This window comes from Salvelinus alpinus, chromosome 3 (genome assembly GCF_045679555.1).
Source record: "Salvelinus alpinus chromosome 3, SLU_Salpinus.1, whole genome shotgun sequence".
Taxonomy (NCBI): domain Eukaryota; kingdom Metazoa; phylum Chordata; class Actinopteri; order Salmoniformes; family Salmonidae; genus Salvelinus; species Salvelinus alpinus.
In genome coordinates, this window is record NC_092088.1 from 52,394,196 (window position 1) to 52,420,772 (window position 26,577).

General features: G+C 43.4%; 1 protein-coding gene across 2 annotated transcripts in view; it reads left to right on the plus strand.

Annotated features, from left to right (window-relative positions):
• Positions 1 to 26,069, plus strand: part of LOC139570921 (carbohydrate sulfotransferase 15-like) — a 42,070-nt gene extending 16,001 nt beyond the window's left edge. The window contains exons 2-8 of one of the 2 annotated variants that reach the window (XM_071393255.1): positions 12,808 to 13,477; positions 13,633 to 13,951; positions 14,837 to 14,980; positions 18,752 to 18,908; positions 20,729 to 20,885; positions 22,655 to 22,802; positions 23,720 to 26,069. In XM_071393255.1, the coding sequence (XP_071249356.1) occupies positions 12,995 to 13,477; positions 13,633 to 13,951; positions 14,837 to 14,980; positions 18,752 to 18,908; positions 20,729 to 20,885; positions 22,655 to 22,802; positions 23,720 to 23,910 (1,599 nt within the window). In that variant the 5' untranslated portion in view covers positions 12,808 to 12,994 and the 3' untranslated portion in view covers positions 23,911 to 26,069. Of the gene's footprint in view, positions 1 to 12,807; positions 13,478 to 13,608; positions 13,952 to 14,836; positions 14,981 to 18,751; positions 18,909 to 20,728; positions 20,886 to 22,654; positions 22,803 to 23,719 lie in introns of both variants that reach the window. The other variant, XM_071393254.1, reaches the window with a different exon arrangement.
• The last annotated feature ends 508 nt before the right edge of the window (positions 26,070 to 26,577 follow it).

Sequence of the window (26,577 nt, forward strand, 5' to 3'; positions counted from 1 at the left end):
AACAACAATTTTTTTTTCAACGCGATAGGTTTGATAAATTCACATCTGAAGGTGAAATGTGTACTTACTTTCTGAAATCTTGCTCTGATTTATCATCCAAAGAGTCCCAGAGATAACATGAAGTGTTGTTTTGTTATATAAAATCCTTTTTCATGTCCTAAAAAGGTCCATATAGCACGCACGATCGCTTTTGTATTTCCATTCATTCAATTTGCTAAGAAAGGAATCTGGGTAAATCTCACCCTAAACATTAATTGAACGAATCAAATCACGTTCATATCTATTCCTCAGAGGTCCTAGAATGTAACAAGACTTCACTATTTCATTAGGCGTGTAGTATATCCTATAGGACACCATATTTGGTCAGAGAGCGAGCGGCCATCACTTGAACAACTGTATCTTTGTCAAATAAGCACCAATCGGGGTCAAACAAAGCTAGCTAGATAGCCAATGAGCTGGGCTTTACGGGAGTATCCGGAAACCATATATATGTCGTAAAATGTAGCTTCTAACCTTGTACGATAGCATGCCATTAAATTTTGAACAAAAATGACAAGGATATTCAGAGTTATGAAGTTATGAAAACTGGTTGTTTTGCAAATGTTGAACTTAAAAATTGAAAATTGAAAAAAGGGTCCATCCCTAAGAACAGACAGCTCAGTGCTTTCAACAGCTCAATACCTTTCACAAAGACAAGTAATGATGAAGTCAATCTCTCCTCCACTTTGAGCCAGGAGAGATTGACATGCATATTATTAATGTTTGCTCTCTGTCTACATCCAAGGGCCAGCCGTGCTGCCCTGTTCTGAGCCAACTGCAATTTTCCTGTGTCGCTCTTTGTGGAACCTGACCACACGACTGAACAGTAGTCTAGGTGCTACAAAACTAGAGCCTGTAGGAGCTGCCTTGTTGGTAGTGCTGTGAGGAAAGTAGAGCAGCACTTTATTATGGACAGACTTCTCCCCATCTGAGCTACAGTTGTATCAATATGTTTTGACCATGACAGTTTATAATCCAGGATTACTCCAAGCAGTTTAGTCACGTCAACTTGCTCAATTTCCACATTATTTATTACAAGATTTAGTTGGTTTAGGGTTTAGTGAATTATTTGTCCCAAATACATTGCTTTTTGTATTTGAAATATTTAGGACTAACTTATTCCTTGCCACCCATTCTGAAACTAACTGCAGCTCTTTGTTAAGTTTTGCAGTAATTTAAGTTGCTGTAGTAGCTGATGTGTATAGTGTTGATTCCTCCGTGTAAATAGACACATTGGCTTTACTCAAAGCCAGTGGCATGTCGTTAGTAAAGATTGAAAAAAGTAAGGGGCCTAGACAGCTGCCCTGGGCAATTCCTGATTCTATCTGGATTACGTTGGAGAGGCTTCCATTAAAGAACACCCTCTGTGTCCTGTTAGACAGGTACAGTTGAAGTCGGAAGTTTACATACACTTAGGTTGGAGTCATTAAAACTAGTTTTTCAACCACTCCACAAATTTCTTGTTAACAAACTATAGTTTGGGCAAGTCGGTTAGGACATTCACTCTGTGCATGACGCAAATAATTTTTCCAACAATTGTTTACAGACAGATTATTTCACTTATAATTCACTGTATCACAATCCCAGTGGGTCAGAAGTTTACATACACTAAGTTGACTGTGCCTTTAAACAGCTTTGGAAATGCCAGAAAATGATGCCATGGATTTAGAAGCTTCTGTTAGGCTAATTGACATAATTTGAGTCAATTGGAGGTGTACCTGTGGATGTATTTCAAGGCCTACCTTCAAACTTAGTGCCTCTTTGCTTGACATCATAGGAAAATCAAAAGAAATCAGCAAAGACCTCAGAAAAAAAATTGTAAACCTCCAAAAGTCTGGTTCATCCTTGGGAGCAATTTCCAAATGCCTGAAGGTACCATGTTCATCTGTATAAACATTGGTACGCAAGTATAAACACCATGGGACCACGCAGCCATCATACCGCTCAGAAATTAGACGCATTCTGTCTCCTAGAGATGAACGTACTTTGGTGCAAAAAGTGGAAATCAATCCCAGAACAACAGCAAATGACCTTGTGAAGATGCTGGAGGATACAGGTACAAAAGTATCTCTATCCACAGTAAAACGAGTCCTATATCGACATAACCTGAAAGGCCGCTCAATTAGGAAGAAGCCACTGCTCCAAAACCGCCATAAAAAAGCCAGACTACGGTTTGCAACTGCACATGGGGACAAAGATCTTACTTTTTGGAGAAATGTCCTCTGGTCTGATGAAACAAAAATAGAACTGCTTGGCCATAATGACCATCGTTATGTTTGGAGGAAAAAGGGGGAGGCTTGCAAGCCGAAGAACACCATCCTAAATGTGAAGCATGGGGGTGGCAGCATCATGTTGTGGGGGTGCTTTGCTGCAGGAGGGACTGGTGCACTTCACAAAATAGATGGCATCATGAGGTAGGAAAATTCGGCGGATATATTGACGCAACATCTCAAGACATCAGTCAGGAAGTTATAGCTTGGTCACAAATGCGTCTTCCAAATGGACAATGACCGCAAGCATACTTCCAAAGTTGTTGCAAAATGGCTTAAGGACAACAAAGTCAAGGTATTGGAGTGGCCAGCACAAAGCCCTGACCTCAATCCTATAGAAAATGTGTGGGCAGAACTGAAAAAGCGTGTGCAAGCAAGGAGGCCTACAAACCTGACTCAGTTACACCAGCTCTGTCAGGAGGAATGGGCCAAAAGTCACCCAACTTAATGTGGGAAGCTTGTGGAAGGCTACCCGAAACGTTTGACCCAAGATAAAACATATTTTTAAATGCAATGCTACCAAATACTAATTGAGTGTATGTAATCTTCTGACCCACTGGGAATGTGAGGAAAGAAATAAAAGCTGAAATAAATCATTGTCTTTACTATTATTCTGACATTTCACATTCTTAAAATAAAGTGGTAATTCTAACTGACCTAAGACAATGATTTTTTACTTGAAAAACTGAGTTTAAATGTATTTGGCTAAGGTGTATGTAAACTTCCGACTTCAACTGTAACTCTTTATCCACAATTGTGCAAGGGTTGTAAAACCATAACACATACTTTTTTCCAGCAGTAGACTATGATTGGTAATGTCAAAAGCCACACTGAAGTCAACAAAACAGCCACCCACAATATTTTTATCATAAATTTCTCTCAGCCAATCATCAGTCATTTGTGTTAGTGCTGTGCTTATTGAATGTCCTTCTCTATAATCGTCCTGAAAGTGTGTCAATTTGTTCATTGTAAAATAGCATTGTATCTGGTGAAACACCATTTCCCCAAAGTTTCTAAAGGATTGTAACAGAATGATTAGTCGGCTATTTGAGCCAGTAAAGCTCATTCTTAGGTAGCGGAATTACTTTTGCTTCCCTCCAGGCCTGAGGGCACACATCTTCTAGTAGGCTTAAATTGAAGATATGCCAAATAGGATTGCCAATATCGTTCGCTATTATCCTCAGTAATTTTCTATCCAAGTTGTCAGACCCCGGTGGCTTGTCATTGTTGATAGACAATAATAATTTTTTCACTTCTTCCACACTGACTTTACGGAATTCAAAATTACAATTCTTGCCGTTCATGATTTGGTCTGATATACTTGGATGTGTAGTGTCAGCATTAGTTTCTGGCATGTCATGCCTAAGTTTGCTAATCTTGCCAATGAAAAAATCATTAAAGCAGTTGGCAATATCATTCGGTTTTGAGATGAATGATGGAGCTGATTTTGCCTGTTTTCGCAAAATTTCACTGAAGGTGCTCCAAAGCTTTTTACTTTCATTCTTTATGTAATTTATCTTTGTTTCATAGTGTAGTTTCTTCTTCTTTTGTGGTGGCATATTTCTGCCTTACCAAATGAGGAGAGTTACCAACTACACACCAGTCAGAGTTATACTTAAACTCCATTTAATAATAATAAGCTTTGCAATAGCCTTTTTGACTTTCAATGATGCGCTATCTCTAATGAACCATTGAAAAGTGACTACAGAAAAATACAAAGATCTTTTATAGCCAAGATACACCCCTCTCAACTTACATGACGAACCACAGATCTTAGGAACTGTTCACAAAGAAATACTTTTTCTTGAGAAAGGAGTATCCCTTAGCCAGATAACATTCGCTATAAATTATCGTTCAGTTTGGTCCCTCAGACGAGGTTCTAATCTCGTTCCTGGTACTTCATAGTACAAAAACACCAACTCATCCAATGGCATATATCAATTATCACCTCTAGATACTCCCATCTCAAGTAAACCCCCTCTTGACCCCACTCCTGGACAAGCTCACTGAGGGGAGTGAGCCTCTATGTCATACACTATCCCAGGATAAGTGTAAGATCAGAGAGGACATACAATGTTTCCAGACACTGCCATACACCTCCCCCAATGGGAAAAGGAGGGAGTGACTGGCGCACAGACAATGTGGAGACAAGTAATTGGTCCCCATTAATCACGCCATCCCTTCACATGGTTGAAGAATAGGTAAAGACACATTCACATATGAAGACAATGTTCCATTCTGTTCTCTTTCCTTTCTGATGTTCTGCATAACACCAGGGACATGTGAAAGACAAGCCTGACCTCTCCCCTCTCTGGGCCCCAAGTGACTGAGCTCCAGCTTAGGGAAAAGTGCAACTGCCAACACTATAGTCCAAAAGGATACATTCTAATGACAAGTATCTCACATAAGCATATTATGCAAATAAAACATCTTAATTATCTATGTTACCCAACTAATTCTGATTCATCTGCCACACTTTTTATTCATTTTAGTCACATGATTTCACAGTTTGCCAATCGGTTGTGCAGCCAGATTTATTTGTCATTCCTTTTGCCTCATCCCTCTCAACCATAAAATGTTTAAATTCCTCATCAATCCACAGGGATTTAACACTTTTTTCAGTCATTTTATTCATGGGTGCAAGCTTATTAGTAACTGGGATAAGCAATTTCATAAATGTGTCAAGTACAACGTCTGTTTGCTCCTCATTACACACCACGGACCAACAAGTATTGTTACATCATCAACATAGGAATCACTACAAAACTTATTTTATTACCTCTTATACACTATATTATGCCCAGCCATTGGAACTTTGGTTTTCCAAGATATGGCTACCATATTGTGATCAGTACATCCGATGGGTCTGGATACTGCTTTCTAGCACATTTCTGCAGCATTAGTACAGATGTGATCAATGCATGTTGTTGATTTCATTCCTGTGCTGTTTCTAACTACCATGGTAGGTTGACTGATAACCTGAACCAGGTTTCAGGCACCGGTTACAGTTTGAAGCTTTTTCTTGAGTGGGCAGCTTAAATGAAAGCCAGTCAATATTTAAATCACCCAGAAAATATACCTCTCTGTTGATATCACATACATTATCAAGCATTTCACACGTTATCCAGATACTGACTGTTAGCACTTGGTGGTCTACAGCAGCTTCCCACTAGAATGGGCTTTCGGTGAGGCAGATGAACCTGTGGCCATATTACTTCAACAGTATTTAACATGAGTTCCTGTCTAATCTTTACAGGAATGTGGGAAAAACACCTCCACCACTGGCAATTCAGTGGATTGGGCATGGAGAGAGACCAGGGGGAACAGTCAGAGGGACAAACACTGACAGTTGGAATATGTGATGGAATGGAGTAGGGAGTGGTGTGCGTGCGTGCATGTGTGTACCTTGGTGGGAAAATGTGTGTTGGCAGTGGCACAGGGAGAGAGACCTGCTCTAATGGGATCCTGGAGGCTGAGAAATTAAAACATGAGATTTGGGGCTGTAGGGTTTCCATGGCCCTGAGTCTGTAGGCATCTGGCTTGTAACTGCATATCATTAAAAGGTGGAGATCATCTGGATCCCTCATGGCTGAGCTATTTTTTCAGTTTTCGGTTGTGTATTCAGGTTCATTACGTGCCCTCCTTTGTGTGGTGGGTCAGGTGGGTTTTACATTAGCAGCAGGGTTGAACTCTAACCCAGATGGAGTAGATCATAGGGATGGATGCCTGTCCACATCCCCTTAATCACACTTGCAATGTCAAGTGGTAACAAACTCTGTGTGTGTGTGTGTGTTATTTTATCAGGAAAGATATTGAGATCTAGGTCTCTTTTTCAAATGTTCCCTGCACATTACAAATATACACATAATACAAAAACACAGTAATGGGAAGCACATGTAAAACTTCACAAATCACGCAGAAAAACTGACATTCCTCCACAAATAATTCCCAAATCAATACTCTAAACTGCCCGAACGGCACCAGAACATTAAGATGAAATGTATCAAGAATGTTGTTATTGTAACAATGACGCTGGGAGTCAGGCGGAGGAGTGACGCCATCTGAGCGTACTTGTCACGCCCTGACCATAGTTTGTTTTGTATGTTTCTATGTTTTGTTTGATCAGGGTGTGATATGAGTGGGCATTCTATGTTGTTTGTCTAGTTTGTCTATTTCTATGTGTTTGGCCTGATATGGTTCTCAATCAGAGGCAGGTGTTTTTCGTTGTCTCTGATTGGGAGCCATATTTAGGTAGCCTGTTTTGTATTGTGGGTTGTGGGTTATTGTTCCTGTTTTATGTGTACTTGTGTTCACGTTACGGGACTGTTTCGTCGTCGTTTGTTTGTTGTTTTTTTTGTTTTAGTTTTGTTCAAGTATTCTATTCTATTAAAATGAATACTCACCACGCTGCATCTTGGTCCTCCTCTCTTTCGCCCGACGAAGAACGTGATAGAATAACCCACCAAAAAGGACCAAGCAGCGTGAATGGGAGGAACAGCGCTTGGTGGAAAAATGGACCCGGGAGAAGGATGAGTGGGTAACAACCTGGGAGGAGATAGACAGGTGGTCGATCGATCCAGAGAGAGTGCCAGTGCCCGCCTGGGATTCTATGGAACAGTGCGAGGAGGGATACAGGAGAATGGAGGAACAGCGACGATATAAGGGTACACGGCTAGCACGGAAGCCCAAGAGGCAGCCCCAATAACCTTTTGGGGGGGGGGGGCACACGAGGAGATTGGCTAAGTCAGGTAGGAGACCTGAGCCAACTCCTCGTGCTTACCGTGGGGAGCGTGTTACTGGTCAGGCACCGTGTTATGCGGTGGAACGCACAGTGTCTCCAGTGCGCATTTCTAGCCCGGTGCGCTCTATTCCAGCTCCTCGCATTGGCCGGGCTAGAATGGGCATCCAGCCAGGTAGGAGAGTGCCGGCTCAGCGCTCCTAGTCTCCAGTGTACCTCCTTGGACCAGGATATCCTGCGCCGGCTCTGCGTACTGTGATTCTGCACAGCCCTGTGCGTCCTGTGCCAGCGCCCTGCATTTGCAGGGCAAGTATAAACATCCAGCCAGGACGGGTTGTGTCAGCTCTACACTCCAGACCTCCAGTACGCCTCCACAGCCCAGTAAGTCCTGTGCCTGCTCCCCGCACTCGCCCTGAGGTGTGTCTCCCCAGCCCAGTACCACCAGTGCCAACACCACGCACCAGGCTTCCTGTACGTCTCCAGAGCCCTGTACGCCCTGTGCCTGCTCCCCGCACTCGCCCTGAGGTGTGTCTCCCCAGCCCAGTACCACCAGTGCCAACACCACGCACCAGGCCTATAGTGCGCCTCGGCAGTCCAGTACGCCCTGTTCCTCCTCCCCACACTCGCCATGAGGTGCGTGTCCCCAGCCCGGTACCACCAGTGCCGGCACCACGCACCAGGCCTACAGTGCGCCTCGCCAGTCCAGAGCGTCCGGCGACAGTACCCAGTCCAGAGCATCCGGCGACAGTACCCAGTCCAGAGCGTCCGGCAAAAGTACCCAGTCCAGAGCGTCTGGCGACAGTCTACAGACCAGAACCTCCAGAGCGTCCGGCAACAGTACCCAGTCCAGAGCGTCCGGCAACAGTACCCAGTCCAGAGCATCCGGCAACAGTACCCAGTCCAGAGCGTCCGGCGACAGTCTACAGACCGGAACCTCCTACGACGGGCCGCAGACCGGAACCTCCTACGACGGGCTGCAGACCGGAACCTCCTACGACGGGTCGCAGTCCGGAACCTACCACCTACCACGACAACAGTCACAATAATGCATAAGTTAAACAATTAAACCCACTCGGGTACAACACGTTACCCGGGGAAAAACCAGCCTGGCACGTAACACGAAACATGTAACAAAACAATTCCACACAAAGACATGGGGGGATCAGAGAGAATATATATGTAGTGTGATTAGGGAATGTAAACCAGCTGTGTGGGGAAACAAGACAAAACAAATGGAACAATGACAAGTGGAGCAGCGATGGCTAGAAGACCGGTGACGTCGACCGCCGAACGCCGCCCGAACAAGGAGAGAAGTCGACTTCAGCGGATGTCGTGACAGGGCTACGACTCGAGAGAGGAGAATTATGGGTGCACTCAGGGCAGGAACCTTTCCCGAATCGTAGAGACGGGACATCGGCTTTGGTGTTCTTTGAACCTGGGCGATATGTCAGAGTGAAGTCAAATCTAGTGGGAAAAAAGGGCTCACCTTGCTTGGCGGGGGTTCAGCCGCCTCGCTGTCTGTATGTACTCCAGGTTCCGATGGTCAGTGAGCATGAGAAATGGGTCCTTGGCATCCTCAAGCCAGTGTCTCCACTTCTCTAATGCCAACTTCACCGCCAGGAGGTCCCATCGCCGACATCGTAGTTCCTCTCTGCAGGGGACAGTTTCTTTGAGTAATATGCACATGGAAACAATTTATGTGGATTACCTTGTCGTTGGGACAGGAAAGCCCCCACACCCACTTCTGAAGTATCCACCTTCACCACAAAGGGCAGCGTAGGATCTGGGTGTTTGAGCGACGGGGCGGGGGTGAAATGTCCCTTCAGTAGGCGGAAGGCTTCGTCGGCTGCAGAACTTCACCCCAACGTACAGTGACCAGCCTTGAGGAGAGAGGTGAGAGGAGAGCGCTACAGTTCTTGATGAAGTGGCGGTAGAAGTTGGCAAACCCCAAAAACCATTGTAACCCCTTTATTGTGGTTGGGACTGGCCATGACCTGGCAGCATCTACCTTCTTACCATCCATCATCACTTCTTGCGGACTGATCTGGTAACCCAGAAAGGAGACAGCCTCCTGATGGAATTGGCACTTTTCCGCTTCGACATATAGGTGGTTAGCCAGGAGGCATTCTAGGTAGCTGAGTAGACCAGGATGTCGTCGATATAAACGAACACCTGGCGTCCGAGCATATCCCAGAACACCTTGTTAACGAATGCCTGGAACACTGACGGAGCGGTCTGGCCATCCTGCCGTAGTTGGAATAGGCGCTCACTCCCCTCTCTGCCCTCTGGTGGATGATTGAAGACTAGTCTGAACAGAGCCATGAACCCCTCATAGGAGCCCAGCCCCTCCTCTCTCCCAGGCGGCCGTAGCCCACTCCAACACGCGTTCGGTCAGCAGGGAAATAACCATGGCAACCTTGGACCTCTTGGTGGTGGGGGCTACCATCTGATGAGCAAAATAGAGGGATCCCCGCTGTAGGAAGCCACGGCATTTGGATGGAGTCCCGTCATATTTGTCCGGGAGGGACAAACGGGCATCGCTGATCTGGGTGGACTGCTGGATCAGCTGGGGTGCTGGCTCGCTGGGTCGACTCGTGGTAGAGAATCCTCCGCTTGTTAGAGGTGACGCCCCACAGGTAATGTCGAGATGTTGAGGAACGCGGAGGACCTCATCCATAGCCGTCCCCAGATACGCCAGCTGGTCGTGGTGTTGACGAAGTAGATATCCCTGTTTGCCGACCATCTGGGAGGTCTTAATTCCTTGCTGCTTCCATTTGTTGAGGCAGTACTCTGTAACAATGACGCTGGGAGTCAGGAAGCAGGTGCAGTTGGTGAGTTTAATAAAGAATATAGAGCGATACAAAACAAGAGACTCTTCTGGACATGAGCACAGAACCAATACTGCCTGAACGGTGATGCTAGGGAGTGCTATATAAAGGAGAAGTAATCATGGTAGTGATGGGGCCCAGGTGTGCGTAATGAGGGTTGCCAGAACCGGTGGTTAGTAAACGGGCGACGTCGAGCGCCGGAGCGAGGGGAGACTTGACAGTTATAGCAATACGGTGCATTAAAACTTAACCTTGTAAACAAAAAGGGAGTAATGTATAGATCTACAGGTCATTAGCGAATCCAGCCAACCTTTTGATACAGGATGCAGTGATGACTATCAAAACTGTAATGCGTGCGTGCATACGTGTGTGTGTTAGCAGAATCTTAGAATCAGAACAGCAGCACACAGCCAAACTATGAATGAGATGCCACGGAGTACGCCACCCCGCACTGACCCTCAACCCTCCAACAACAAAAACACACAGAAGAGAGCAGTTGGTGAGTGCCAGCTCTCAAGCTGTGTATGTGTGTGTAGACTAAACAAACTCTTGGTTTTGACTCCCTGAAATCTCTGCAAAGGAGGCATGCCAAATCATCACCTCACCAAAAGACTCACTGTGACACAGGTGTCTGCCAAAGACAGAACCAAGCAGGGTTGAATATACCAGCTTTCATCTTTAAATCTCCTCTCCCTCCACCATCCCCACCAGTACCAGTACCAGCACTGTCCTCTCATCCCATAGACACAGTTTATGTATGCTCTGTTTGCGTGCTGGATACTGCATACTGGACCTACACCTTGTGGAGATGACCTCAAACACATAGCATTTTTTGAGTCGTTGTATTTTTGCTCAAAAGCATATAGACATTGTGAGTAATTCAAATGGAGTATTGACTCACATAAACCTTTGGAACATTGAGCACTCATGGGGGATACAAACATATGTTAGGATATAGGGGAGAGTGGGGTAAGTTGAGCCAATGGGGTAAGTTGAGCAAAAGGGGTATGTTGAGCCAAAGAGGTGAGCTGAGTCAAAGGGGTAAGTTGAGCCACCCTTGTTTCTAGGAAACCATGCACAGAATTAATCATTTGACCAAATATTTAGGAAGAGGTCATCATTTCATGGAGTCTGTGAAGGAAAAAAACACATAGAAAAAATGGTAAGCAAGTTAGGTTAAAAAAATTGATTTTCATCCAACTCAAATTCATGTATTATGTTAGAGGTTTCATGATACTGTATCTAAACCGAAGTAGATACTTTTAAGATTGTTCTATACATCAGTTGGGGTCTCAATATGATGTTCTAAACCTAGCATGAAAGTGCATTATTGTGGCTGATATATTATTGTGGCTAATATAGTCAAAATGATTGCTTGGGGTAAGTTGAGCCAATGGTCAAGCAAATTGAAGTGTTTTCTTCCAAGGTGTAATGCAAGGCATTATCCTTGGGATATGAGATAACAAAAGGGCCTGGACATTGTTAAAGGTTTAAACAAATGACAAAGTTAGGTGTTAAGCCTGTGTTAAAGATGCTTAAAATTATTAAAAGACAAAAAAGTGATTGTGGTTGTGTTGAATTGTTTTGGGGAAATAAAGATAGGCATTGTTTTATGAAGGTAGTGGTCATATTTTATTCAGTACAGATTTGTAGGTGGCTTAACTTACCCTGCCCCGTGGCTCAACTTACACCATACCTGTGGTAAATTGTGCCAAGTGACCACTTTTTTTGGACAAGATATGTTCTCAAAACTAATATTTACACAAATTCAGATTATTTCTAGGGATGCACAACATCCTGAAATATATGTAGAAATCTTTGTTAGAAAGGATAGTATATTTCCCTTGAGGGAGTGATGCTGAATGTAAAAATTGCTCAACTTACCCCACTCTACCCCACATTGAATATGTCTTCTAACTAAATCTATTTTTAATTGCTGTATGTCATAGGTTGTGACACATCGCTCAAGTAGAGTGTAACCTAACATTTTTGACAGCCAGTGCTAGAAATATGTGACTATTTAAAATCACTGAAGTGTTCAGTGGCCTCTGTTTAATGAGGCCCCAGTGTGAATAGAACAACCGTAATGCAATGAGGAATAACACTGTAAATTCATTGAATGTACCAAGTGTAATTCACTGTAACTTGGCTGGGATTTCATTTCAACATCCAGAGGGATTGTTCATTCGTATAAACTCTGAAAAGAAAAGAAAACAGAATGAATTATGGTTCCAGGAAGTGTGATGGAAGTGTTTTTAAAGAATTTTGTCAGTCCTGTGTCTGGAATTATTCAGCACACATGTCCAGAAATAATACTTGCTTTCTCTATCTAAAAGACTGCCGTGCTGTTTGTCCACCTGTATCAATAGTACTGTTGATGTCACAAGAAAACCTTTAATCTCCAAATCATAACATTTTCTTGGATCAACCTTTCATTTCCCCTTAGAATAGAGGGAAATGTGTTCTAAATTGTTAAGGTTTATTTTAGCCTATAGGCAAAGGACTTTGATAAGCCCTAAATTCAGAAGGTACAGACAGACCATTTTGCTTTCACATTGGAAGCTTTTGTGCCCACTGTTTGATCCTTATACCTAAAGCAGGGAAGCATTGCCTGACAAGAACACACTCTCTGCTATGAGCGTCCTGAGAGGTTGTGATAAGTAATTGGAGTGGTCAGACTTGCTAGTGGAGGCCGCAGAATTAATGTTACATGTCTCACATGTTAGATCGCCTCTAACTGAACCTTAATCCTGGAATAATACTTAGCAGCTGGTCAGGAAACAGCTGTGAGCTGTATATGACAAAGTCCACAAAACACTACACCATTGAAGGGGAAAACCAATCACAGATTAATTGACCATTGTAGTGTTCAAAATGTTCCTCTGTTTTAAAAACGGTTGAAAAATAAATAGAATTATCTCTTGTTTGACAGGAGAACACTACTGAATGTCAGACTGTGGTGCTATAGTACCTGTTGTGCCTCCAGCAACATTTGGAGCAGCCATGATGGATAAACCCTCTACTGCTCCTCCACACACCTCCCATCCCACAATAGATGTGCCTTGACGGCCCCAGTCTGCATCCCCCTCTCCACAGCCCTGTTCCATCCTGTCTACATAATGTCTCGTACAGACTACAAAAATGGTGCCATTTCTCAAACGGACTACACATATGGCCAACTCTGCCCCATGGAAGTTAAGAACTACAGGAAAAGACCCACAATGCCTTGTTTGGACGATGTGGATGACGGTCACATAATCCTGCCCAGTGTCCTGGAGGTGAGGCGGGTTCCTCTGTGGCCATTGGGCCCCCTGAGGAGTGTCACAAAGGTCAAGGTTATCAGCTTCCTGCTCGGACTGACGTTGACCTTCCTCATTATGGCTTCTTACGTCTTGACCTTGGATAAAAAGGGTCTGATGCTGACACCGCCACCGTTCCACCTCAGTACTACAGTCAACCCCAGCAGCACCATCTCCCCTAACCTGTCCTCTACCAAGGACTATGTCAACATTAAGCTCCTGGTGAAGTGCATTACAGCTAAGCTTGAGTTCAGCCCAAGGAAGCTGCCTCTTCTGAAGGACGTTGTCAATAGTGACTCTCATGTGAGTATGTGTCTGGCCTGTTGTTTCATGTGTGCTATTTTGTTTCAGGGCGAAAATTATTTCAATCATAATATCAATTAAGATAAATTGTCTAGGACTGTTTGACATTGTATCTGTTTTGCACTTCCCAGTTGTTTTCCATTATTCCTCGTCAGTTCCTCCCCAATATCAAGAGTCCATGCTGGTATGAGGAGCTCTCTGGGAAAACCAAAGTGGATCCTTACAGGAAAAACTTGTATGCAGTTCGCTCCAAGACCTTCCGGACTGTCTGTGACTATCTGAGGAATAATTTCCAGGAACACTTGTCCCACAGCTTCAACGACAAGCAATACCGCCTGCGCTGTCTGCCATATTTCTACATCATTGGCCAGCCCAAATGTGGCACAACGGACCTGTTTCACCGACTGCTGCTACACCCGGAGGTTAAGTTCACCACCATGAAAGAGCCCCACTGGTGGACAAGGAAAAGGTTTGGTAAGCCCTAGTCCCCCTGTCTTCACTTTGGTAGAGCTGCCCAAATAATTTTACTTCCCTTGATTTGGATGGAAAACCTTTACATTGGCTTCAACAGACTTTTCACCCTGCCAAAATACATTTCCAGGGGGAACCACCAGTAGTGTGTGGATGAACTTATTTCCATTCATATTCATATTACATATATTTTGAGGTAATCCAGTGTGCCTCTTTTCCCAATGACTGTGCCTAAATCTACATTATGTACACTAGTAACAATATAACTGAATGAAGACCCAAAGAGTTGCCTCTGTTTTGATCATCTCCGCTTGTAATTCCCCCTACGGTTATTTTTCTAAACCTTTGTACAGAGTGAAAAAGTGTTGTTCTAGACCTCTACTGTAGTGTGCAGGTGATAGATGAGACCAGGTCCAGCCCCTCCAGCCTAGTGTCTGTTGTAATTCCTTTAATTGAATGGAATGCTTCTGAGAGGCAGCGTAGGTGTCGGCTCACACTCTGAGGAGAGCCATACTGTAGATCACACAGAGTGCATTGATTGCCGACTCCATCGCCAAGTGGATTTGTGGGCGTTCAAAGCAGTGCGGGAAATGGTTGAAGATGTTGATCTTTCTGCTGACAATGGATCAGAAAGGCAGCTACATCGGGTCTCCTGTGGCGACGTAGTCGGAGGTCTTAATCTGCTCTGAGCTCTGACAGGCGTGAAAATATGGAAGGAACTTACAGTCAAAATTGTATCACCTTAAGCTGGCAGAGAAGTTTTGTTGAAAAATATGATTTGCTTTTGAGAGGGTCTAGAGTTATGATAGATCATAGATGGAAGTGGTAGTAAAATAAGATTGAATGATGAAGTCATTGACCATGATGTTGTTTTCCCTTGTGGTGTAGGTATCATCCATCTTAAAGACGGCCTCCTGGAGCGCTTCCCTGTGAAGGACTACCTGGACCTTTTTGACCTGGCTGCCTACCACATCCAGCAGGGAATACTGGGGAATACCTCTGGAGATGACAGCCAGCGACACCTCATCACAGGTAACATACAGGTCGTCATATATGTACTGTAGGTCATTTATATATACTTGAATAATAATTGAGATAATTTGAAAGTCTTTATAAACTCTTGGGTTGCACTCAACAAAATTAGTCATAGAGGCTGGCTTCTTCACTCTTTTCAAGAAAGTTAGTCATGGAGGCTGTCGTCTTACTCTGTGGGTGTGTGTGTGTGTGTGTGTGTGTGTGTGTGTGTGTGTGTGTGTGTGTGTGTGTGTGTGTGTGTGTGTGTGTGTGTATACGTTTATGTGAGGAGGAGGAGTTGTGTGATTCAAATCAAATCAAATGTTATTTGTCACATGCGCCAAAAACAGGTGTCGACCTTACAGTGAAATGCTTACTTACACGCCCTTAACCAACAATGTAATTTTAAGAAAAAAAATGAAAAAAAGTAAGAGGTAAGTATAACAAATAATTAAAGAGCAGCAGTAAATAACAATAGCGGGGCTATATACAGGGGGTACTGGTACAGAGTCAATGTGTCAATGTGCGGGGGGCACCGGTGTCGAGGTAATTGAGGTAATTATGTACATGTAGGTAGAGTTATTAAAGTGGCTATGCATAGATAATAACAGAGAGTAGCAGCAGCATAGAAGGGGGGGGGGGGGGGCAATGCAAACAGTCTGGGTAGCCCTTTGATTAGCTGTTCAGGAGTCTTATGGCTTGGGGGTAGAAGCTGTTTAGAAGCCTCTTGGACCTAGACTTGGTGCTCCGGTATCGCTTGCGAAGCAGAGAGAACAGTAGCAGAGAGAACAGTCTATGACTTGGGTTGCTGGAGTATTTTACAATTTTTAGGGCCTTCCTCTGACACTGCCTGGTATAGAGGTCCTGGATGGCAGGAAGCTTGGCCACGGTGATCAAATCAAATCAAATGTATTTATATAGCCCTTCGTACATCAGCTGATATCTCAAAGTGCTGTACAGAAACCCAGCCTAAAACCCCTAACAGCAAGCAATGCAGGTGTAGAAGCACGGTGGCTAGGAAAAACTCCCTAGAAAGGCCAAAACCTAGGAAGAAACCTAGAGAGGAACCAGGCTATGAGGGGTGGCCAGTCCTCTTCTGGCTGTGCCGGCTGGAGATTATAACAGAACATGGCCAAGATGTTCAAATGTTCATAAATGACCAGCATGGTCAAATAATAATGATCACAGTAGTTGTCGAGGGTGCAGCAAGCCAGCACCTCAGGAGTAAATGTCAGTTGGCTTTTCATAGCCGATCATTAAGAGTATCTCTACCGTTCCTGCGGTCTCTAGAGAGTTGAAAACAGCAGGTCTGGGACAGGTAGCACGTCCGGTGAACAGGTCAGGGTTCCATAGCCGCAGGCAGAACAGTTGAAACTGGAGCAGCAACATGGCCAGGTGGACTGGGGATAGCAAGGAGTCATCATGCCAGGTCGTCCTGAGGCATGGTCCTAGGGCTCAGGTCCTCAGAGAGAGAGAAAGAAAGAGAGAAAGAGAGAATTAGAGAGAGCATACTTAAATTCACACAGGACACCGGATAAGACAGGAGAAGTACTCCAGATATAACAAACTGACCCTGGGCTGATGTACTGGGCTGTACACACTACCCTCTGTAGTGCCTTGCGGTCGGAGGCCGAGCAGTTGCCTTACCAGGCAGTGATGTAACCCGTCAGGATGCTCTCGATGGTGCAGCTGTAAAACCTTTTGAGGATCTGATTTCCAATGCCAAATCTTTTCAGTCTCCTGAGGGGGAATAGGTTTTGTCATGCCCTCTTCACGACAGTCTTGGTGTGTTTGGACCATGTTAGTTTGTTGGTGATGTGGACGCCAAGGAACTTGAAGCTCTCAACCTGCTCCACTGCAGCCCCGTCAATGAGAATGGGGTCATGCTCGGTCATCCTTTTCCTGTAGTCCACAATCATCTCCTTTGTCTTAATCACATTGAGGGAGAAGTTCTTGTCTTTGCACCAGGTCTCTGACCTCCTCCCTATAGGCTGTCTCATCGATGTCGGTGATCAGGCCTACCTCTGTTGTGTCGTCAGCAAAGTTAATGATGGTGTTGGAGTCGTGCCTGGTCGTGCAGTCGTGAGTGAACAGCGAGTACAGGAGGGGACTAAGAACGGGGCCCCCGTGTTGAGGATCAGCGTGGTGGATGTGTTGTTACCTACCCTTACCACCTGTGGACGGCCCGTCGGAAAATCCAGGATCCAGTTGAAGAGGGATGTGTTTAGTCCCAGGGTCCTTAGCTTAGTGATGAGCTTTGAGGGCACTATGGTGTGGAACGCTGAGCTGTAGTCAATGAATAGCATTCTAACATAGGTGTTCCTTTTGTCCAGGTGGGAAAGGGCAGTGTGCAGTGCAATAGAGATTGCATCATCTGTGGATCTGTTGGGGTGGTATGCACATTGGAGTGGGTCTAGGGTTTCTGGGATAATGGTGTTGATGTGAGCCATGACCAGCCTTTCAAAGCATTTCATGGCTACAGACATCAGTGCTGCGGGTCGGTAGTCATTTAGGTAGGTTACCTTAGTGTTCTTGGGCACAGGGACAATGGTGGTCTGCTTGAAACATGTTAGTATTACAGACTCAGACAGGGAGAGGTTGAAAATGTCAGTGAAAACACTTGCCAGTTGGTCAGTGCATGCTCGGAGTACACGTCCTGGTAATCCATCTGGCCCAGCGGCCTTGTGAATGTTGACCTGTTTAAAGTCTTACTCACATTGGCCGCGGAGAGCGTGATCACACAGTCGTCCGGAACAGCTGATGCTATCATGCATGTTTCCGTGTTACTTGCCTCAAAGCGAGCATAGAAGTTATTTAGCTCGTCTGGTAGGCTCGTGTCACTGGGCAGCTCTCAGCTGTGCTTCCCTTTGTGGTCTGTAATAGTTTGCAAGCCCTGCCACATCCAACAAGAGTCAGAGCCGGTGTACTACGAGTCGATCTTATTCCTGTATTGACGCTTTGCCTGTTTGATGGTTTGTTGGAGGGCGTTGTGGGATTTCTTATAAGCTTCCGGGTTAGAGTCCCACTCCTTGAAAGCGGCAGCTCTAACCTTTAGCTCAGTGCGAATGTTGCCTGTAATCCATGGCTTCTGGTTGGGGAATGTACGTACAGTCACTGTGGGGACAACGTCCTCGATGCACTTGTTGATAAAGCAAGTGACTGATGTGGTGTACTTCTTAATGCCATCGGAAGAATCCCGGAACGTATTCCATTCTGTGCTAGCAAAACAGTCCTGTAGTTTAGCATCTGCTTCATCTGACCACTTTTTTTATAGACCGAGTCACTGGTGCTTCCTGCTTTAATTTTTGCTTGTAAGCAGAAATCAGGAGGATAGAGTTATGGTCAGATATGCCAAATGGAGGGCGAGGGAGAGCTCTGTACGTGTCTCTGTGTGTGGAGTAAAGGTGGTCTAGAATTTTCCCTCTGGTTGCACATTTAACATGCTGATAGAAATGAGGTAAAACGAATTTAAGTTTCCCTGCATTAAAGTCCCCGGCTACTCTGGCAACCTAACCAATAGAATGAAAAACCAGCTGGCTTGGTTTGCAACCCTACATTTGTGTCAGGACTATATCTCGTGGAAGGATGAAATAGTATGAATAAATTCATGGACCTATTTAATGAAAATAGGTCCATCATTAATTTAATATGTTGGTATCCCATTGTATGAAAGTAATAATTCCCTCAAATCCGGTGTCTGGAGGATATATTGGCACAGTTTGCCTCCAAACACCAGCTTCTCTGGCATTATCATTTTAAATGGGCATCACACTTCTGTTGGATTGACAGGTGAAGCAAGCGCATCCACGATGTGGGACAACCAAGCCTGGAGCTATCTCTATGACAACCGGGTGGATGGGGAGCCTCCTTTCCTGGCCCAGGACTTCATCCACACTGTTCAGCCCAACGCTAAAATCATCGTCATGCTCAGAGACCCAGTAGAGAGGTACAGATGTGGGATCGTAATTTGACCAGTTTCTCACAGCAGGAAATAATCCTGCAGCAACTGCAGTACATTATCATATGGATTATAATTAATGGAAAAAAAATTCGGGGTTGATCCATTTTTGTGTTTGTGCAAATCAAGTCTGAAATGTTAACGTGGAAATTACAAACCTTAGAATCCTTTTTAAAACCTGTTATGGCTGCAGCCCGACACCGGTACACCTATGACAACATCCAGCTCAAATGCAGGGCGCGAAATTCAAAATCTATTTTTTAAAAATATTTAACTTTCACACATTAACAAGTCCAATACAGCATTTGAAAGATAAACATCTTGTCAATCCAGCCAACATGTCCGATTTTTTAAATGTTTTACAGAGAAAACACCACATATATTTATGTTAGCTCACCACCAAATAAAAAAGAGACAGACATTTTTCACAGCACAAGTAGGATCCAAGTAGCATGCACAAGCCAACCTAACTAACCTAGAACCAACCTAAATAACCTAGAGAAAACTACCTCAGATGACAGTCCTATAACATGTTACACAATAAATCTATGTTTTGTTCAAAAAAATTGCATATTTTAGCTATAAATCAGTTTTACATTACTGCTACCATCATAGCTACAGTCAGAAATCGCACGGGAGTAGCCAGAGAAAATACAGACACCAACGTCAACTACTAATTACACATCAGAAAACATTTCAGAAAAATATATGGTGGATAGCTAATGAAAGAGAAAGATCTTGTGAATACAGACAATATTTCCGATTTCTGAAGTGTTTTACAGCGAAAACACAATATATCGTTATATTAGCTTACTACAATAGCTAACACACAGCAGCATTGATTCTAGTCAAACGCTAGCGATAGCACAGTTCGACAGATATATGAAAAAGCATCCCAAATTGGGTCCTTATCTTTGTTGATTTTCCATCAGAATGTTCTCCAAAGGGTCCTTTGTTCAGAACCGTCTTCATTTGGACCCAGAACGAACGATGTCCCTCTTGAATTAGCAAGCACACTGGCCATGCCGTGCTAACCTCTCCGTCTTGACAAAATTCTTGCGTCGCATCACGTCTAAAGTCCAGAATAAATTTCAATAATATAATTAAAGTATATTGAAAAAACATACTTTAGGATGATATTGTGACATGTATCAAATAAAATCGAAGCCGGAGGTCATATTCACCTATAACGAGGGTTTTCCAGGAGCGCAGTCCAGTTCCTACTTCGCGCCCAGAAAAAAAAATAAAGTGCGCACTTCTCACTCCAAGATGTTGTTTTCAGTCCCTGACAGAGATAATCAAGTCATTTCTTCTCTCACTTCCGCATGACACCCAGGGGAAGGCGTGTGACGTGTTTCTACAGTCCTAAGTGCCAAGGCCTTTTATAGAGAGTATCTTGAAGAGAGACATAGCTTCTTGGAAATTTCACTTCCGGATAGAAAATGGGCTGTAAAAAGAGTTATGTTTCACTTAGAGAAATAATTAAACCTGTTTTAGAAACTAGACAGTGTTTTCTATCCAATAGTAATAATAATATGCATATTGTACGAGCAAAAATTGAGTAAGAGGCCATTTGAAAATGGGCACATATTTTCCAGTTTTTCAATACGCCCCCTGCAGCCATAACAAGTTAAACATTGAATACACTATTCTCACACACCAGGGTGATCAAATTAAGTCCTACATCTGTAGAACTCGAGAATTTGTGGACTTGCTGTCACATAGTTTTCACTATAGGAATGTCTGTGCATTTGGTCAATGTATCTGATGAAAGTATGTTTTCTGGTTTGTGTCTCCCTGTGGCTTAGGTTGTATTCAGACTACCTGTACTTCAACATGGCTAACAAGTCAGTGGAGGACTTTGACCAGAGGGTCTCAGAATCTTTACAGCTGTTTGAGGCTTGTTTAGCAGAGAGCTCCATGCGTTCCTGTGTCTACAATACTAGACTCTCCAATGCCATGCCGGTGAGTGGAACATATAAATAAAATAACAATACATATGCCATTTAGCAGACACTTTTATCCAAAGCGACTTACAGTCATGCATGCATATTTTTATTCCTGGCAATGGAAATGTACAACAGTCTCTTACCATAGGTATTCAAAGTAAATGCATTGGAATGCAATATTCTGTTTATTGTGTCACTATCTTTGGTGGATAGTGTATTGTCTAGATGGGAAGTAATGTGCAAGAGCAAGAAGAAACACTCATTTTTACCGCATTTATTAATAGAGCATTATCCCATAGGGCACAGAGGGCAGTTCAATGTCTAGTTTTGATTTACGCTTGGTTGAGTTGCCAGATAACCTGAATTTAATGTGAAATCAACCACAAATGTCAGTATGTCGTTGGAGTTGGGTTAAAATGTGGGTGAAAAAAGTACTAAATCCCCATTATGTTGATGACTTTTTACAAATCCAATCTTTTTGCAAATCCTCGGTGATTCAGCATCATCACATTTTTTGGTTTTGTTGAAATGACATGGGAACAATGTGGATGCAAACAGTTTTTGCCCAGTGGGATGTCATCAAAGTGCATACAAAGTTATTCAGAGATGGCTTTGTCTATGCCAAATTGTGATACATTTTCCAGGCCTTAGCTAGATTGATTCCATGCCAAATTGTGATCCATAACTCAGGCCTTTATTTTCCATGTCTAATAGGATATTTTATTCAAATCACGGCTACTTCCTTGAGGCTGGTGAAATTGTGTTGTGACGTATGCCACTGATTTGATTAGTGAGGAACTGTGAAGTTTCCTTTCAGAACTGATTGCACTGAGATGCACTTACGGGAAGTTATTTAGGAAGTAGTCTCAAGAAATATTGTCATTTATTTTCAGAAAATACATTTTCTTGCTGTTTTAACTATTTTACTACATTGACATTGGCTCAGTTTTATACAGGTATGTGTGCTTTGTTTAGTTTATGATGATCCCCATTAGCCGTTGCACATGCAGCAGCTACCCTTCCTTGGGTCCACAAGCTTTAATGCTGCAAACATTTCCTTATTGGACAGAGTACAGCAATGCTAAGTAAAGGCTTGCCAAATGCCCTCTGTAAATTATAAACCGTCCAGATGCTGTAATGTACCGAGCAGCATTTCCATGGGGTTGAGCTGAGCTAGCTCTGTCTGTACCCTCGTCACACAGTAGGATACCAGGTTGGCTGCAGCTGTCACAGCCTGGGGCACAGCTAGTTTACATAGGAAAAGCACAAATCACGATACCCACAGCCAGAGATAAACACTACTGTTCACACTGTTCTACATACCTCTCAGCCTGATTTGTGGTAGAAATGTTATTATATTGGTGCCAACATGGTGTTCAGAGGAGTACCTTTGGAGATCCGTGTGTACCTATTAAGGTAAATAAATATGAATAAAGTATAAGTTCTTTGACATACAGCAGCGTCATGGATGTCGACCTAAAGTAGCTCCCTGTTTACATTTGACTTCTGAATCCATGCTGTTGAGTTCATCTGAGTAGTTAATCTCAGACAGTGCCTCCTCTCGCTCTGCTGTATCTACAGAAGTATAATTACTTTTGTCGGTTGGTCTCCAGCACTCTCTGCAGGTAAGCTTGTGTACTTGTAACGAGTCATGCTGTGACTCTTTATCACCAGTATTCCTATAGCATGTAGCTTGTTCTCCACCTTAACAATGAAGCCTTGGTAGAATAGTTAAGTAAATGTAATGATAGTCTAATGTTCAGTGTTTGTTGTGGTCCTCTCCAGGTCAGACTGAACCTGGGACTATATGTTGTCTTCCTGCTGGACTGGTTGACTGTCTTCCACAAGAATCAGATCCTAGTGCTGCAGTTAGAAGACTACGCTGCCAATCTGAGACTCACCATAAATAAAGTCTTTGACTTCCTAAACGTGGGTACGTACTGGAAAAACACAGTTATCAGCTTGAATTCTACAGCAACATCCTAGGTTTGTTGAGCTAGGACACAATATTGTTGATGCATGTACATGTCTGCTTCTTCCTCTGTGTGCATTTCAACATCTGGGGCCTCATTTATCAAAGGTGTGTGTGGATAAAAAAGGCTCTATACCTTGAATGCACCACAAAGGTTGGTCTGTGTTCATGTTGAACATGATGAGAAAGTGTGCATATCTCCACACAAATCTCAAATGATGTGTGTGCACAACTTCCAGAAGGTTGATCAACTGAATTGTAAGAAAATATGCTTTATTGTTCATTTGGGAGAAATGGGGAGGTGTTTGATGCTTGATAATTGTTATAATGGTAAGCAAATAAAAACATTTGCAGATGCAACTGCCGTTGGTAAGGAGATCGCATTGCAGCATGTCGTCTAAAATGTTTATTTGACTTTTATTACATAGGCCTGAATCATAATCGTATTGCAGTACATGTCTCTCCCTACTGGGCAAAAACTGGTTGAATCAATGTTGTTTCCATGTCATTTCGACCAAAACATTCAATGTGATGACATTGAATCAACGTGGAAAGCTGATTGGATGTAAACCAAAACTAGACGTTGAACTGACATCTGTGCCCGGTGGGTCCTTTTCTGACATAAGTGGTTTAAATTAGTCCTGCTACACAACAAATAGTAGGCTACCATTTATCAATCAAGCATGCTCGAAAGTCAATAGACCGGTAGCGTTGACAGTATGTGAAAGTATGGTTATACTACAGTATTGCTGTGCAATAGGATTAGGAGCGTGACATCATAGCCTATGTAATCTCAGAGCCTATACCAAGGCAGACGATAGAAACACAATCATCTATTTATAAACAAAATATTGAACAACAATTCGTCTTTTGCATAGGGCCTTTATCTGAGCAGACCGAGGCAGCTCTCACCAAGAGGCCCATGTCCAACACACGGAGGGCAGCAGACAGGAGCTTGGGCCCCATGTTGCCCAGCACCAGGGACCTCCTCAGGGTGTTCCACCAGCCATTCAACCACAAACTGGCCACAGTCCTGGACAACAAGGCCTTCCACTGGACAGAGACATGAGGAATGTCTTAATCAGAGATGGATACAGTCCTGAGGAGTAAGTCCCCCATGGTCCTATGAGTCCTATGAGGTAAACTGTCAAGTGGGATAAACCATGGACATGACATGTCACAATGGGCAAATGTATAGACAATAAAATGGCTGAGGTACTGAACAATGCATCTGTCTAGTACTTTTAAAAATAACCTCTATTTAATTAGGCAAGTCAGTTAAGAACAAATGATTTTTTGCAATGACAGCCTACCCCAGCCAAACTCTAACCCAGACGACGCTGGGGAATTGTGCGCCGCCCTATGGGAATCCCAATCATGGCCGGTTGTGATACAGCCTGAAATCGAACCAGGGTCTGTAGTGACGCCTCTAGCACTAAGATGCAGTGCCTTAGACCTCTGCGCCACTCGGGAGCCTTATTTGAAGTTGAAAGGATATACTTTTTGTGTGGTTTCCCTCTGTGATTTCCTTTCGCTTGCCATTCGTGATGACGCATTTGACGGCGGTCCCCTTACATGTTGGTGAAGAGTTCGCTTTTTGTAGGAGACTCCTGGAAAATGACTGGGATAGACTGGTGGACTCCTCCCTCTAGTGGGGAAGCTTTGACATAACACATACCGAGAGTGAAAGGAGAGCCTTCACAATGCTAATGACTGATCATTATTATTATACTGTATGCCCGTGTTTCCCATCTCCAGTCCTCGAGTACCCCCAACAGCACACATTTTTGTTGTAGCCCTCAGCAAACTCACCTGAATCAAATCATTGCGGGCTTGATGATTAATAGACAAGTTGAATTAGGTGGGCTTGTCCAGGACTACAACAAACGTGCAGTTGGGCGTACTCGAGGACTGGAGTTGAAAACACTGCTGTATGCCACTGGGCATTTCAATTGCAGTCATTGTGAAATAATTCTGTAAGAAACAATATTGCAGCAAACAGCACAATGGATTTTATCAGATGACGTTGCCTTCAAGTAATGGAAGGTGATGCCAAAGAAACATTTCCATCCTGGATGGACAATAAAGTTTTATTCTATTCTATTCTATTAATCTTTAAAAACAAACATGAAACACCCTGTTTCTGCGGCCATACAATGTTCATTTTAACTACATTAAATGTATTAAATGTTGAAGACGTAAACAAATGGTCATAAACTGCTTTTTTCATATGAAATTCGTGTTTGAGCATAGACGCCATTATATACTGCCCTAGACACACATTGGTCCTCACACCAGAGGGCAGCAGAACCACAGAGACTCAGTATGGAATCTATCATTTCCCAACATCATGTAAACCTATCTTCTTACCAAAGTCTGGCCTGTTTGTTTCTAACTGATATTTTCCAGGATTTTCTATGTTTTTACACACTCTGTACATGGACACATTTTGACATAAAATCAAGCATTAAGCCTAGCTTACCAGCCACCCACTTCAATCTCTAGTCAATTTTGAATGTCTCAGCACAGGTTAGAAATGTACACCCCCCTCATAGAATTAACTCAAAATAATGTTTACCACCACACAAAAAAACAACTGTAGTGACACTGTGTTTATAAACGTGGATATCGACTGCTGCTTCAGCATACTTTTGTGGCACAGTCGATTCCACGCAGGGTTATGGGCCAGAAGGTTAAGGGTTAGCCGACCACCACGGACGACCTCACTCCCCCTCCTGTTTCATTAGGCCTACACTATGATCAGAGCCAGGTGCTAGGGGGAAATCAGATTTTAAACATTTGATGCCATATTTATAATTACAGTAACGGGTTTCTGTGCCACACTCTAAAAAGAAAAGGTTCCTAGAGGCCCCTTTAGGGGTTACTCAGATTGCAACACCGGCGGAACCCCTAAAGGTGCTTCCAGGAACCTTTCAAATGACCTTTTAGGGTGTTAAGGTTCCTGTAGGAACCTTTTATGTCCGATGTATTCCACTATGAATAATAATAATAATATTAACAATAATAATAAAAACAATATTGAGTGGCAAACTTGTAAAGTCACATTCATTTTATTGACTTTAAAATTCACAGAAATATCTGGTCCCTTTCTACAGCAAAACATTTGGCATTCGTACAACATTTGTTGGTCATTTACACCCCTCATCAATTCCCAGAAAACATTTCTGAATGAACAGCATAGTGCTTCTCACAGATGCTGCATACTCAATATTAAAAAGGAAATGGACCACCCATTGCTACTCCCAATCACATGGAGATGTAGGTCCTCTCCATCCAGGAAGAGTTAGATGTGGTTCTGACCTGCAAAGGGATTCCCCTCTATTCTTTTGGTAGGTGATGAGAACTTTACACACTGTAAGTAAAAAATTAATAAATTAAGGTTACTCAAGTCATATTTCAAACGGTAAGTTAACAACTGAGCACTCCTTACATAGTACTACTAACGTTGCATTTATTTATTTGTCTGCTGGGAAATGCATACACTGCCTGTGATGTACAGCCCATTTGGATCTTCTATGAGGAAGTAGGGGAGGAGCAAAATGGCTGCAGTGATCTTCAGACCTTTCTAGCCCAGGGGTTCCGCTAGCGGAACACCCACAACATTCCGCTGAAAAGGCAGCGTGCGAAATTCAATTTTTTTTTTTTGAAATATGTAACTTTCACACATTAACAAGTCCAATACAGCAAATGAAAGATAAACATCTTGTTAATCTAC